Raw genomic sequence first — 17,173 nt, 5'->3', positions numbered from 1 at the left:
GGCGAAGGAACAGTTGCTACTCATTTTTTATCGACCTAGGTCAGTCACGGCCGAGATTCGAACTTACGACCTCCCGATCACGGAGCGAGCGCTCTACCGAACTTGGAGAAGGAAATTCACACTTAAAACGGTTTGTAGTCTGTTGTGAGATGGACATTCAGAGAGAGAGAGAGAGAGAGAGACTCTTGTTAGGTGGAGGACAAGCTATATTTACAAAGCGTAAACCTGCATGGAATGCTCAGTTTGGACAAATCATAGAAACTGTAGGCAAAGCAGGTGGTAGGGATAAAATTTCTAGACAAATCATAAAAACTGTTGGTAAATCAGATCATAGGGATAAAGTTTCTAGACAAATCATAAAAACTGTAGGTAAATCAGATGACAGGGATAAAGTTTCTAGACAAAGCATACACTTTTTTAATCATCAAATAATAATCTATTGGAATCATACACTTTTTTATCAAATAATGATCCATTGGAACAAGTCATGTTGGCATCATAGGCAAAGTCCTGTTAGTTGACGAACGTGCTTCTTGGACAAATCACAGATATCATAAATCATGATTAATTTGTAGAGAGGAGCCTTTATTAACAGATCAGAGATACTGTAAAAGGAGCCCTTTATTGACAGATCATAGATATTGATGGTAGCAATCTAATTGTTAGAAGAAGCTTTTATAGACAAATCGCAGAAATTATTCGTCAGATTCAGTTGTACACAACATAGACGGAGGGAGTGGTTAATTACAATTAAGTAAATTGGAAGTAAAGGATACCTGAGACAAGTTTATACCTTTTAGATTCTGACTTCTGACCAATTATAATATTTGACAATTCATAAACTTTTAAAACAGTGGTCTATAGGGAAAAGTCATGGATATTTTTAATTATGGGATATTAAGAGGAACATAGACGTTGCATGTATGGTCCATTATGATTAACCTACACATTATATGTATGAATTGTTACGATGCTCCTACACATTGTATCTGTGGCCAGTTAGGTGAACACTAGATATTTTAGTAGTGGACTGTTAGAAGATACCTAGATATTGTAACTTTGGTCTGTTAATAATAAACTGAGACATTGAAAGTATGGTCTGTAACGACAAACCTAGACATTGTAAGTAATGTGTAAGTAAAAAAAAAGTGCCATTACTGTTAGTATTAAAAGTATTATAGGTGTAAGTATAAAAATAACCATGGTTGTAATTATAAAAAGTACCATAAGTGTAATTATAAAAAGTACCACATAAAAAAGTACCATAGGTGTAATTATAAAAAGTACCATGACTGTAAGTATAAAAAGTACCATAGGTGTAATTAGTGTAAGTATAAAAAGTACTACAAGTGTAAGTATAAAAAGTACCATGACTGTAAGTAGAAAAAGTACCATACTGTAACTGTGTATTAAACAACATTGCTTGTGAATAAGAGCTGTTTGAATAACTTGTAATTTAAAAGCAGAATTCCCTGATTTTGTTAAAATACTCACAATAAAATATTTTTATAAGATCTAATTATCTGACATCCACAACCGAACAGCGCACGCATTTAAGCCTTTTTTTCCCTTTTTATACATATATTTTATACATGACTTTATAGGCGCCAAAATACAACAGCTTTCTTTAATTGGTTTCTGATCTGAAAATCCTACATCTGGAATTTCCCTTATAAAGATTCATTTGATTTTCCCCTTCCCCTACTGAAACGATATACAATGAATTCGCTGTCACTGCAAACTTATTCCTTTGCTGGCTTCAGACTGTCGCTGTACAAGTATATGTAATGTAGTGGCTACATGTTATTTTGGACGAGAACGAGTTATATTTATAAAAACAACGGTATGAAAAGGCATTAGTTATCAATGCAAAAAAAGGTCTTCAAAAAGAATGGATTAAACAATTGGTCGTAATTTTGTGTATTTTGCGATAGAGAATAATACTTTATGTACACGTTTAGTTTTCTTTTTTAGCCAAAGCTATGGTGAATTTGAAATTGTAAAAAAAAAAAATAATAATAAACTTTGATCTCAAGTGAAATTAAGGAAACTTCACCCTTATTTCAATAAACTTAATGAAAATTAAGTTTATTGAAATAAACATTTACGAAATGATTGTTCTTCAAAAACAATGTAAACAAATTTGTGAGCAAAACAATGCGTGAGCAGTAGGACTGTATCATTTACAGAAAAAGATTAAGGAATGAATAGGATTCAAAAAACGATACGATACAACAGCGAGGTCATCAATCAGATGTCAGATATCTATTAACACTGTGTCACATGTTGACATCCGAATTCTACCGATATTGAATATTTATGGATTCTTTATAACCAACATGCTCTTGTACATGTAATTAATGCATGCGTAGGTAAGTATATGTAATAAACATGAGCCATATTTCTAGCTCACCTCGGCCAGTGGTTCTAAGGGTTATTTTTTGATCGAGAGTTGTCCATCGTCTGCCTGTCCTTCTCCCTGTCTCTCTTATTGTCTCCCTTTTAACATTATCGGCTTTGTATCTAGAGCTCCTGGAAAAAATTCATCCAAACATGGCACAAATCATAGTTCGATACACCACTTGGCCAGAACAGATGAAATTTGATGAAAGCTTGCTGACATATAGCGTAAATGTGAGTGTGTTCAAACATGGTCTTTCAGGGTACGGTGGAGCTACAATAGGATATCATTTTTTTTTTTTTTACAATGGAATATAATGGGGGAAAAATCTTTAAAAAATCTTCATCTCAAGAACAGCAGCATGTTGATGCAATAATCTCTTTAAAAGTAGACTTTTGCAAATTATATGGTCGTTATTAAATGCAACCTATCGTAGGTCGTATTTTGACGACATGCTTCATACCAAGTATTAAATCAAATATTTTATACTAATTTTGACTACGGATTACCCGATACTCCGTTTGTCCAATCAATACAGGGGGCCTACGAGGGCGTGACAGATCGACAGGGGGTGCTTACCCCCTCTTTTGAACTTGTTCATGCCTATGTTGTTTTTAAAGGTCCGTATTTTTTGTCCTGTTCACAACTGGTACATATTGTACTTTTTTTTAAAAAAGGAATTATGATGTTGTTTACTCTTTGTTATCTTCATTTATATTATTATATGTTATTTTTTATATTCATTTTCAAGCATCCTCAGGTAGTATAGATTTAAGCTGGTCAAATCAAGCCCAGAAGTTGTTTGGATTCATTTTTTTTTCAATATAATTGACCCTGTAGTTCCTGTTGTAAAAAAAATCGTGAATCAAATTCAACATACTGCATGCGGATATGAAAAGTCTTCTTCAGAAATGCAAGACCTTGTTATTCTTGGGAAATAAAGAGGGTAAATTATCTTTTAAAATATTTTTCTGAAGAACACGCAGGGCCAATGTCACGTAGGTGAGCGCTATAGCCCATAGGTTTCTTGTTTACTTATGTCGTCAAAATTACAACCATGTCGCTCTAATTTATAAAAATTATGCCAATTCTTTTGATCGTCAAATGTGCAATGCTGAAATGATATTATTGTAATTCCAGTTGAGTGCTCCTGGCCATACATTATTTATAGTCACTGAATATTTTCTCCTGTGTTTTATATATTAATTTGACTACGGAATATTCATCACGGCGGGTGTCATTGGTCAACAGGGGATGATTCCTCCTCCTAGGCAACTGATCCCACCTCTGAAATTTCAAGGGGTCCGTGTTTTATGCCCTGTTCACAAATTTGTATTTTTTTTAAGATCAATCAAGGTTCGCTATCTTAACCTTTGAAAACACTTGCCTAAATTAATCCATCAACACTAAAATACATGTAGTTAGAACCGGTTTTTGCAAGGCCACCTCTATGAAAGATTTCTTAAGCAGTGGATTCTTCCAACAATGAGACATACCATGCCATACAAATCAAAAATAGAATATTAACGTACTTAATCGTACTTTATACGATCATTTTTAATCATTGTAGAAAAAAAATACATAACCCGCTTACGTGGGTTATGTTTTTTTTCTAATTTTTGTTTTGTTTTGTTTGGTTGTTTGTTTGTTTTACAATAGATGCAGCCGTTAATTCCCATATTAACAAACAAAGGAAGTTATTTATTGTTTAAATGAATAATGAATTAAAACACAATAACATGCATACATGCATAACAGTTTCATTATCATATGCCTTTTATTGGAATATTCCACTACTTTGTGAACATATAATACTGGTGGCCAAATGTTTGAAATAAAACTTTTCGTGATGTTGTTCAAATTAATGAACATTATCTAAATCGAAAATTGTACAAAAGAAGCAAATTCAATCCTGATAAAAGACAAATATTCATTAATTGTGTAAAATATGTACTTTGTTTCCTCGCGAAAATTGATATATTGAATCCCGCTCACTCTTCTTTGAGTGAACACATTCATCAAAGAAAATTAACGGATATCCTTTTAGCATAAGAAAGCTAGTGATAAATATAAGTTTTGGAGGGGAGAAAAGATGCTTTATTTGAATAAATATTACTTGGTGAAGTTATCACGATTTCCATAGAATCAGGCGTAAAGAATATCCCGAGCTACAGATCGAAATGCATCACGTGACATTATTCACAGACAAATCTTTTACACGGAAATCCTGACAATTAATCAGGGACAAGTGACGAGAACGGAATTCCCTGACAGTGGCCAGATAATGGAGTCAATTATGTAAATGTGATCTGTCAGATTTTTTGTTCTGTACTTTTTCTCCGGTACTTGATACTTTCTAAAATTCAGAAATCACGACATGTAACAAACTGACATTTTAAGGGATCTTTCTTGAGAACAATAAGTCAACATTTATCAGTCAAACATAAAACATAAATTTCACTATGGATTATGGATACATCCCTTCCATGAATATACCCCACATAAGGCAAAGTATCACCCTGTATAAACATAAAATAAAACAGAAAATCCCAGGAAGAGAGGATCAATTAACAAATCCCAAATAAAAAAAGATCTTATTACTGCATGCATATCCTATTAATAAACATCTCCAACAGTGGACAAGAAACTTACTGTATGCACGTCCTATCAGTAACCAAATCTGAGAGGAGAATAGAATCTCGCCGTGTACATGTCCCATCACTAAGCAAACCCAATAAAGGAATAGAATCTCACTTTGTGCGTGTCCCATCCAAAAACAAATCCCAAAAAGGAAAAGAATCTCATTATGTGCTTGTCTCATCAATAAATAAATCCCAAAAGGAACAGAATACCACTGTGGACACGTCCCATCAATAAACAAGTCCCACAGATGATCAGAATCTCACTCTGTGCACGTTCCATCAATAAGCAAATCCCAAAAAGGAATAAAATCTTACTGCATGCTCGATCCATCGATAAATAAATCCCAAAAAGGAATAAAACATTGCTGTGTGCATGTCACATCAATATATAAATCCCAAAAAGAAATAGCATCTCACTGCGTGCATGTCCAATCAATAAGCAAATCCCAAAAATCACCAAGAGAAATAGAATCTCCTTGTGTAAGAATCCTATCAGGTAAATCCCATCAGCTAATTAGTCCCAATTAAGAAATACAAGCTCACTTTGTGAACATTCCAAAATTAAACAAGTACGTTCGAAAATATTCTTTGAAGAAAGTGTTTTGTTTTGTTTTTTTTAAATAAATATAGCATTTTGAAAGTAAAATAGCAGCCCGCACTGTTGATTTAATGTTTATAATTCTTCAATTCACTCAATAAAACTCTGCTGTAATTCTAATGATTCTTCAGAGGAAATCTTATATTCATAATTAAAAATGTAAAAAGCTCCAGCATGCCTTGAAGGGCAAGAGAATTTGATAGAAATTGTTTTTTAACTTGACAATTTATGAAAGGAATGATAGTCAATGATCCCAGTCAGAGTTATCTACCTTATCCGAATTATCTACAAACCTTTAGATTTCTGATTAATTAATTAACCCATCCTAATTTTTAGAAAAGAATAAGACATTCCCTGTCATACAGAAAATTTGGGATTCTACATTATATCTTTTATCAAATTCTTTTTTTTAGGATGAAAAAAACCAGATTCTGTACTCCAATATTTGGTTACAAATGGTGAGTGTTGAGCTTACAAGGAAACTGGATATATGAATTGACAAGTTATTAGAGAATTCATTGTTACAACAAAATTATTTAAGTAATATACATGCACAAATAACAATGAAGAAGAAATAATTGAAAAGTACATTCTGCTGATGTTTACCAAGCAAGGAAAGCAACGTCAACTAGTTTTTCATCTTCATCACAATACCTTGCACACGAGTTCTGAACTCTTTGTTTTTAAAAATGGTTGCTAAAAAATTACTTCATTGGCATTGATTTTTTTTTTTACTTAAATGCAAAATAAGTCAGATTAGAAATATTTATGGGACATAACATAAGGATTTCCATGTAGCCAAAAAATCAAGTCTTACTTCACATTGACACATTTTCGCTCTATTCAAGAAATGGAATGATGTTAACTTGATCTGGGAGCCACGGGAATTTGGTGGAGTTGAGGAACTCAGAATCCCGGCAAAAAAAGTATGGAAACCGGATGTGCTGCTCTATAACAGGTGTATATAGTCTGTTCTGGAAAACTTTTACAGAAACTGTAATCTATATGTTATTAGACTAAGTGTGCCTTTTAGTGCAACCATTAATATAAGCACTTTTTCGCGGATGCTGCCAAATTTTGGTAACATAATGATAAAAATGTAAGACAGAAAAACTGATCACATCAATACATGTTTGCACCAAATTATGGGGGTCGTTTTGGTATTTACTGCCATTAAGTTATATCACCTAATCGAATAAGTGATATCACTTATTCGAATCAAATAGGTGATATCACCTTATCGAAAAGAAAAAGAAAATATCACCTATTCATTTTGAATAGGTGATATTAATTATTCGACTGGGTGATATCACTTAATATTTAAATTATGTATGGAATTACAACTGCTCCTATGACTGTAGATAAAGTAAACATTTTAGTCTCTTGGTACATAAACAGAGAGAAAGTGCCAATAAATATAGCAAAGCTGAGTGCAATTAAAATATATATACAATTTTAAAAAGACCGATAACATTTGGTGTTTTAATTGTCTCAAACTATAACAAAGGGAAAAAGGGCAGCCCGGACTTGCTTAGGGTCAATCGAGACTTAGTTTATCATATGTAAAAGTGAGTTGTTCTATGGACCCTTTTTGGGTATATATAGAAACAGTCCATCCCCCTTTGTGCCAAAAAGGAGGTTTCACAGAGAATCTTCGGTTTATTTGATCAATCAATGCAGAAATAGTAGATGATGTGGTTCAGATTCAGTTCAACAAGTCCAAAGAATCTTTTGTTATCATTTTAAAAAGGTTGTATAGGAATAAAGAAATCAAAATCATCATTTTCTTTAATCAATGCTAAGAAAAAAAGAATGTTCTTCGAAAGCCTTTTAAAATTCCACTCTTTACTTTGCTTTGAAGCTAGATTGTCTTGAAGAAGGAACTATTCATTATTTAATGTTGTAAAAAATGCAAACAGGTGAATCACTCATTCGAATAAGTGATGTCACCAATTCATATCGAATAAGTGATATCACCAATCCAATTTAAAAGGTGATATCACCCATTCAATTCGAGTAGACGATATCACCTAATTCAAAAAAGGAAAACCAAACACGTATTAATCAACTTGCACTACAGAAAACAGGCAATGGGAATAAATTTTAATGTCTCAGCATATGTCTTTAGATAGTTTCTTAATGCCTGCCAAATATCTCTTGATATCACAACCCACAAAAATGTTATGCCCAAAAATGATGCTAAAATTGTCTGGAGTGCAACACTTTTTTGTGACATTTTGAAATTTCAATATTATTTGAAGATTTGTGAAATAAATAATAATTCTTTAGGTTGAAATAAAGACTTTCATGATAATATTCAAAGTATTTAGCTTTAAATGTATACTGTAGCAACTTTGGTTTGACCAAGTTGTGGTCATCTTTGATGTTGAAAAAAAATGTTATACCATGTCAGGAGTGCCAAAGAAAAAATGTAGTGTTGCCAAAAAGCATCGATTTTAAAAATCTGAAAGACAATTAGGTTAAAAAAGAATTTTCAAAGTGTAAAACAATAACTGACAAACAATATAAAACTTTAAAATGTTATACAAATCACAAGCAGCATTAATGAAAGTCACGTATCTGTGCATACCCAATAATTTCAGGAGTGCAACATTTGATGTTTTGCTCCCCAGCATGAAAAAAAAACTTTTATCAGTATATGATTCCCTAATTTTTATTTTGAAAATAAAGACACAAAGAACATTTTTACCAAATAAATTTATCAATTACAGGGTCTGTCTGTGTTTCAGATCTATATTTCTATGCTCAGGAGTGCAACTCATTTTTTAAAAGATTCAAGTTACGTATATTCATGCTAAGAAATATTCTTTAATTACTATTGATCTATTTGAATAATTAAGTACTAAAGTATTGACAGTTTTATGATTAAAATCCTTCTCCTTTTCAATTTTATCAACTCAGATGTGTTTTTATCTATTCTGTGATATTTTTTTGAATGTACAAAAACAAACACACTGAAAAATTGTTATAAAATTCAAGTAATTCCACCTCAATTTCACTGAAACAAAAAAACAAGATCTGATGTAATTTTCGTTTCACAGTTCTGCTTGAAAGACTCCCATGTGTTAGACTTATTGCTGATCAAATATGAATATATATAATGAAAAAGTCAAATGTTTCTGGTTAACCTCAGTTGCTAATAGTGTTTGCCCTGTGAAGAAAATATACTATAAAATATATTTTATCTTCTAAATATATATTTTAGCTAGTTTTTTTTTTACATAAATAGGGAATAATTCAAAATATATACATTTCACAATTTTGTTACCACTTGATGTTGCCAACTTTATTAACTTTTGTGTTATATGGTTTAAATTTCTAATTTTACTGCAATCAGGAGTGCAACAAAACTGTTTGATAATTATCAATGATCTTCATTTATCTTTACTGAAAAATAAATTTAAAAATGTTTGATACTATTTAATGTTCAAAATATTATGTCTATCAACTAGTTACAGACATTTTCCAGTCAATTCAGAGAATAGTTTTTCATCACATAACAGATATTTCTAAATACCATGTATATATACATTACACATTGCAAATAATCAAGTTTTGAAGTTTGGAAAATATGAAAAACTTGCCGTAAATGATAAAAAATATCAAAACGACGAACTGATTTACGAAGTAAATCTGGGTTATTGTGTGTTATGATTTTTAAAACAATGTTAAATAGATGTTTGGAGTACAACACAATAATGTAAAATAGGGTCACTTCAAAATCTAGTATTTTTCGTAAGAAAACTTGTATATCAAAATTCTTTTTTGGCTTAGATTTAAAGAATTGACTTAAATGGACAAAATGATTTTGGGGGAATTTTATTGTTTCATATTTCTTTCATGTTAAAACTTTTCAAACCAGAATTGAAAATATAATGTGAAATAACAATCAAAAGCCAATTTTTTTCCACATATACAAGAGAAGAAACTCAATCAAGGTTTAGGTCTAATCATTTATATCTCTGATACCATTTTGAAGCATGAAAAACTATAATTTCTTTTGATTATGCATTTTAGAAAGTCTTTTAGGATGTAGTGATATTTTCAATTTTCAAATGAAGTTTTACTAATAAAAATTCTGAAACTTTTTTATCCAGTTATCTATTCTATTGCAACGTCAGGAATTTGAACTAGAATGCATATATAAGTGAAAAATTTGCTATGGTTAGTTGAATTTTTACAAAAAATTTCAATATGGTGGTAATTATTTATTAATTCATCCCTATTTGAATAGGTGATATCACCAATTTGAAAAGGTGATTTCAATTTGAATGAGTGGTATCACTTGTTTGAATGGGTTTTATCATCTATTCGAATAGATGTCATTTAATAGCAATAAAACCAAAACGGCGCCTTATACTAAATATACATCAATACCTTTGATCGCATTAAAGGTTGTAGACACTATGTTTTACAGTATTGAGACTTACATTACTAGTATATTATTGGAACTTTCAGTGCGGACGATGATTTTGACGGAACTTACCACTCTAACATCATAGTAAACAACAGAGGGGAGGTCAAATGGATTCCTCCCGGAATGTTCAAGAGTACCTGTCAGATCGATATTGCGTGGTTCCCATTTGACGAGCAGAAATGCGATCTCAAATTTGGATCCTGGACATATGATGGCCGTTTTCTCGACCTAATTTTTGACGGATCTTCAAATGGCGATGCTTCTGACTTCATAAGGAATGGAGAATGGGATCTATTAGGTTGATATTTTGCTATCAATATGATTATCAAGTTCTTAGTTTTTTTTTATATGGCTTTACATTTCAGATGACGCTTTAAGCAATGAGAATCTGGATTTTGAATAAGAGACAATTAATGAATATAATATGCAGCAGACTAGAGGAGTGAAGAAAACTATACATGTAGAATTTAGATTCAATTCTCAATCATATTTATCTCATTTACTACATTTGAGTGTAATTAATTTTTTTCTCATATTTTCCACGAAACTTCTTGTAATCTAACATGTGTTTCACAAACAATAATTACAATTTTTGTGAACACTTAAATACTTGTTGAATGGTAACAGAAAAAGCAAGAGAAATTGAACTGTGAACTTGCCTTTAGAGCCTATATTATTCGTAAGATTTGCAAAACAATGGTAACGTTTTTGTCATTATTCTTATTTTTGAAGTACGATCATCTTAATGCATAAAACATGCTTTCATACTGTATGCTCAGACCTGCTAATTTAAAAACTTATTAAAACTCATCCAACAGTTCTAAAGATGTTTAAATCGATTTTCTATCTGAATGTTCTATTTGAATGTTACATGTGTGCCGGGTATAAGGAATATACTGGTATTCTATTTAAATGATACTATATTGAATGTTACAGGTGTGCCGGGTTTAAGGAATATACCTGTATTCTATTTGATAAGGAATGAATTTAATATCTATCCAATTTATACGGTATAAAGTGGATTGGAGCAGTTTACACTTTATAAACCGCGAAGCGGTTTTTAAAATTAAAAAGCGTAAACTGTTCCAACCCAGTTTATACCGTATAAATTGGGTAGCTATTAATTTCATGCCTTATAATTTAATTTTCATTCATTTAGTTTAAGAAAAAAAAGATGATTGCCCTTAAAAAATGACTTCAAATTGTACAAAATTTAAATGTAACGTCAGGCGGATCGATACGTTTTTGACGCAAGTCATTGTGACGTAGACAACCCAATTTATACGATAATATATACATTTTTGGTATCTCTCTATTATATAAACCAGCAGAGAGCAAATATCTTCATACCTGTATGAAGTTTTTCGAAGGTCATAGGTCATTACGTGACCTAATCACACAGCGCAGTAATATCTACATAAAAAGACTTACTCCACTAAGCAATATAGCATGTTTTTCATGCATAAAAATGTACAAAATACGCAAGTAAAATAATAATAATTTTATTTACAATGTAAACGAGTATTTAATACAGTTCTTGATCGATTTTACATAGAGAATAGAAAACTACGCGTTATAAGTTTCATGTCTGAGCTGCATAGCCTCAACGTTTACCCTTATTTTTCTCGCAGACCTCTGAATGCTATAATTTTTTTTTCATTAAACTTCACTCACAATAAATTTGAAAATCTGTTGAAAAATATCAATGTAATGCAATCACGCCACAAACAGCTGACAAACACTGCACTTTGGAAGTTCGGTAGGCACACCTCCATCATCGATATCGTTGTGACGTTGTCTTTAACAATGTAAGCTGTCGCCAGTGTCAACATCATAAATTAATAAATATGCCTTACTGAAATCGTAGATTTTATGTTTTTGATCAAAGTTTGTACTTGATTTCAAGTTATCTGGTCCGGACAAGTGTCTCCATCCATCCCTTTCCGACCGAAATTCCTCCAACTTTTTATTATCAAACATCGGACGTGTTTCTTGTGTTTTTTAAACATCGAATATGGATTCTCATGAATACAAAAATTCCCAGACACCAATATGCTCACTATAATTGATCACAAGTAGCCTTTCACAGAATATTCCCTTCAAAACAGAATCCTTTGCCAGATGAATTTGAAGCGTAACCGCTTTTCAAGCCAACTTACAACTAGCGTGATTTGTCAAAATCTACGACGTACAGTTAGTGCAATATTTATATTCGATTACATTCGATTGTCCGTCTCAAATGTATATATAAGTAATAAATAACAAGTTTAAAAACTTCAATGGGAATTGAAGTGGGTCGGTACGTGATCAAATCTTCTGAGAAGGCCTTCGGCCTTCACAGGATTTGATCACGTGACCGACCCACTTCAATTCCCATTGAAGTTTTTAAACTTGTTATTTATTTCTTAATAAAGTAATTTTTTTATCCAATGAAATGGCGAGTTACAATCAGAATTATAAATTATATGATACTATATTGAATGTTACAGGTGTGTCGGGTATAAGGAATGTACAGGTATTCCATTTAAATGATACTATATTGAATGTTACAGGTACTAGTATACCGGTGTGGAGGAATATAGTCAGTTTGAATGTAGCCATATTGAATGTTACAGGTGTGCCAGGGTAGAGAAATCTTTTCTGAATCAAACCCTTTTGAATGTTGTAGGTGTGCCAGGGATGTTACATCTGAATGTAACCATATATTGAACGTTACAGGTGTGTCAGGGTTAAGGAATCTTTTCTGAATCTAACTCTTTTGGAAGTTACAGGTGTGCCGGGGGTGTTACATCTGAATGTAACCATATATTGTACGTTACAGATGTGCCAGGGTCGAGGAATCTATTCTGAATCTAACCCTTTTGATTGTTACAGGTGTACCGGGTGTGAGGAACCAGAAATCATATGAGTGTTGTCCTGAGATCTATATTGACATTACCTACACGATCCACGTTCAGCGCCGGACGCTGTATTATGGCTTTAATATCATCATACCATGTGTTCTCATCTCCTCCATGTCTCTCCTATTGTTTATGCTACCACCTGACTCCGGCGAAAAAATATCACTAGGTGAGGATCATTATGACGAAAGTAGTGACGTCACATTTAGAAATACGAAAATACGGCTTATCTGTTGTCGTATTTGATTCAGTTTTATTAAAGTAATTGCACTTAAAATTTAGCTTTTCATAGACTAGAAAGCCGGGTTTTATCAGTACTTGTTTATCTTGCAATTCTAGACTGCACATGTAGACAATTTTATTTTGCTTTATAAGTTTTTTGACTAGAAAACTATACTTTGAAATGAAAAGTTTTTTACTTACTGAATGTCGATCTATGATTTCAAGGTAAACAAAGAGTTAAATGTGGTGAGTCGCTTTCTTAGATCTGTAGTAGAACTGAACCAAAAAAAAATTGAAAAAATCAATATAAAACTTCTGGTTCTTTCCGGAATATCCTTGGTTCAGGATGTAGAATTTCTTTCTTTCTTTTACTCTTCTATGTGTGCTAGCTAAGCTATTTGAAGCCATTGATTTCATGAAGCATGTGCTTTCATCAGCATCTGAGCAGATCACATTTTGCATATTTCTTATCAAGCTAATCTTCTCTATACAGCCATAAATTCTTTACAAAAGCATGGCTTGAGGTTAATCATGGAATATTTCCCAAATGATGCGACCAAGGCTATATTTCCTCTGAAGTTTGAGATCTGTTTATATTTTTCTGCTTGTAACTTGATTTTCTAAGTTGATTTTTTATCCAAAATTCAATTAAATAGCCAAGCAACAGATCTGCTAAATCCAGAAGTCACTCAAGAGAAATCTATTGATTAAGAACACGTATATCAACCCGTATAATTAACAGACAGTTCGTGGCTTTTTTTTAAAATTGCACATGATGTATCTATTTGAAGTTGCAGTAATACAGATCACTGATAAAGAAACGCGTGTCTAGCATTCTAAAGTTACAATTCTGAAAAAAAAAATGTATGATAGTTTTGAACTATCGGGAATTCACTTTTGTATCAGATATTGCATGAAAACGCATGTATTTACGGTTGTAAAAAATACATGGAAGTCTTCTCCTTTTCACAATTTATGAAGTAAATTAAATAAGAATTGAGATAACATTTCTCACATTTATTGAGCACTTTTAAATCTGCACATTTTGTTTTATATACATGTACACATGTAGAGTGCTTCAGAAGCTTCATGTTTTCTTTACATAATAAGGGCGAAAGTGTCTGCTATCTGTTAAGTATATGTTAAAATATGATTATATTTACTTTTATTCAAAATATTGAATAAACTTGTTGGCAATAAGACTTAATCAGAATGACTTTAAATTGCACCGCTCATTCTGTTGGACTATATCTTAATAAAATCATTTACAGGTGTGACAATTCTGTTGTCACTTATGGTATTCCTGCTACTGGTAGCAGAGACGATGCCACCCACTTCTGACGCTGTTCCTTTGATTGGTAGGTAATGTCACGTGATCAAGAACATTACTAATCACGTGATTAAAGTATTATGACCTTATACATAAACGTTACATTGCACATTGTCTTTCAGAAGTTTATGTCCTAATTAATTAGTGCTGTCGTTGGTGATCACGTGCCAGTTCCTCGTAAATAGTATCTTTTATAATATACTATATGGAGGGATTAAATTGTTTTTGTAAATGAGTATAACCAGATCTATAGGCTTGAAAGAAACCATATTACAGGATACGCTTCATATGTAATAAAATACTGCTCTTTCACCAACTCATACTTTTAAACAATGAAGTGTCAGATTGTTTAAATTCGGGTCACATTGTTAGCTTGCATTGGTTTAATCTTATTTGTATTTATTTTATTTATCCGGTATTTTTACTTGAATCTTTTACTGATATTCTCTTACAGGTATTTATTTCTGCTGTATCATGATAATGTGTTCCATGTCTATGATGTTCACAGTTATCGTTCTTAATTTTCATTATCGTGGACCGGAAACCCACAGTATCCCTTCCTGGGTAAGAAATCAGTAATTCTTTTGGAGGAAATCCTTAAGGCTAATCAGCTCTTGGTGAGAAAATACAATCTTGTATAAGAAAACAGAAGTGTAATTATTCCTTGCTAAGAAATTAACAAGTAATTCGTGTATCTTTACGAAATCAATCATAAGATTTCATTCATGAGCGAAAAATCAGTTATGAAATTCATATCTTTAGAAAATTAATAACGTAATTAATTTGTGAGTAAAAATTAGTTACGTTATTCAAATCTGTACTAAAAAAGATGCTACAGTTCCTCATTGACAATGTCTATAGTCTTGGGAGATCAGCTGCCCGTTTTACAAAAGATCTTACGACTAAGACCAAAACTTAAACTTGTAAATTCTTTAAATATTGATTATTCTGTTAAAAATTCAAAACAAACATCCTTTAAAATTCTTCTTAGAAAGATTAAAACCATTTTCGAATTAAAAAAGAAAGCTATCTCCAAAATTACATTTTGGTTTCTGTCGTACATGTAAGTTCTCTTGTCCTCAAACAATTTTGAATTTCTATCGACACTATTTGTTTACTTTTATTAGTCATCCTGTTAGCTTCTGCTTGAGAAGAAAAAAAAATCTTGTTACGACCTTCAATTCGACATTTAGATATATCGACGACATTTGTCAATTAACAATAGTTACTTTCATTTACATATCAACTGGATATATTCCAATGAACTCGAAATAAAAGACACCAGAGTGTTTGCCACATCTGATTCATATTTGGATTTTTATTGACTATAGATGTTAATGGCAAACTAATAACTAAACTACATGACAAACAGATTACTTCAATTTCTCCATCATCAACCTCCCCTATTCATGTAGTAATATCCCATTATCACCTGCATATAGTATCTATGTCTACCAACTAATACCCAAGATCATGTTCTGTGTAAGATCAATATTTAAACTGAAACAGGCTACTGACAAATAAATTTATTTAAATGGCTCTCTACATTTTTCGGTTAAAGTCAGCATTTTGCAAATTTTATGGTTGCTATAATGGTCTAGTTTTCAAATAAAACATACCACTGGGTGGTATTTTGACTGACATGTTCCATGCCAATTGTTAAGTGAATATTCTAATTTTGAATGTGGATTACTCCGTTTACCGGTTTAATACAGATGGCTCGTAGTAGGTATGGCCGGTGACAGGGGATGCTTGCTCCTCCTAGGCACCTAGAGTGTTTTCACCTATAGTGTTTCAAGAGGCCGTGTTTTTGTCTTTTTCACCATTCATATTGTTTACAGATTGATTGATTATTGAGTAACGCCAAGTTGGCAGTATTTCATTTATCGGCAGGATTTATGAGATTGATCACAGTTCGTTACCTCTACCTTTCATTTCTAGGACATCGTTGAAAATTTTTGAGAAAAAAAATAATGCGACTTAACTTATAAATTTTACTTATATTAACTTTGATTTAGTATCTATTTTTACGATTATTATTTTTTCAAGAATTTTTTTTAACAAGTGGCCTTAAAGATCTTTTGAAATTTAGGTGAACGAATGGATCAACGGACGACTTGCCTGGCTTCTATTGATGAAACGCCCTGGACAGCAAAAACACAAACATACCAACGACACGATAGAAAGGACGCGTCTCCATGACATCGTGGTCCAAGAACGACAATCAAGGTGTCTTCTGTCAGGACTTGAGTTTGAAGATGAAATCCGATTGGAAAACGGAGCTGTCCCCAAACCCGGAGATTCCCCATTTCTGAGTACAAAATCAGACCTTTTATCGATTTTAAGAGAACTGAGGAAAATCACAACGAGGTGTAAGAGAGAGGAGGAGGAAGTTATAGTGAGGGGGGAATGGCGGTTCGCTGCCATGGTGATTGATCGCCTCTGTCTCTGGATATGTGTGACCTTTACTGTTATATCTACTCTGGCTGTTCTGTTTTCCGCCCCGCATTTAGTGACAACTTGAAAATATTAACAATCTTAAGGAGAACAATGAAGATCCTTTGACACTTTCATCTCTACTTTGTATTTTTTACTTCTTATTTTAAACATACCATTGTCAATAAATGATTCTAAAGGCTAAA

The 17,173-nt window shown here is 32.2% G+C and overlaps 1 protein-coding gene across 2 annotated transcripts in view; it reads left to right on the top strand.

Moving 5' to 3' along the window:
- LOC133181559 (neuronal acetylcholine receptor subunit alpha-7-like) overlaps window positions 1–17,173 on the top strand; it is a 33,512-nt gene extending 16,339 nt beyond the window's left edge. The window contains exons 4-11 of one of the 2 annotated variants that reach the window (XM_061316046.1): window positions 6,055–6,099; window positions 6,490–6,599; window positions 10,121–10,377; window positions 12,954–13,148; window positions 13,427–13,447; window positions 14,473–14,559; window positions 14,986–15,095; window positions 16,624–17,173. In XM_061316046.1, the coding sequence (XP_061172030.1) occupies window positions 6,055–6,099; window positions 6,490–6,599; window positions 10,121–10,377; window positions 12,954–13,148; window positions 13,427–13,447; window positions 14,473–14,559; window positions 14,986–15,095; window positions 16,624–17,055 (1,257 nt within the window). In that variant the 3' untranslated portion in view covers window positions 17,056–17,173. The remainder of the gene's footprint in view (window positions 1–6,054; window positions 6,100–6,489; window positions 6,600–10,120; window positions 10,378–12,953; window positions 13,149–13,426; window positions 13,448–14,472; window positions 14,560–14,985; window positions 15,096–16,623) is intronic. The other variant, XM_061316047.1, reaches the window with a different exon arrangement.

Source organism: Saccostrea echinata, unplaced genomic scaffold, assembly GCF_033153115.1.
Source record: "Saccostrea echinata isolate AGI-Se365-2 ecotype Australia unplaced genomic scaffold, CSIRO_AGI_Sech_v1 ptg000009l, whole genome shotgun sequence".
Lineage (NCBI taxonomy): Eukaryota > Metazoa > Mollusca > Bivalvia > Ostreida > Ostreidae > Saccostrea > Saccostrea echinata.
Note: the sequence above shows the minus strand (reverse complement) of the source record. Positions and strands in the feature narration are given on the sequence as shown.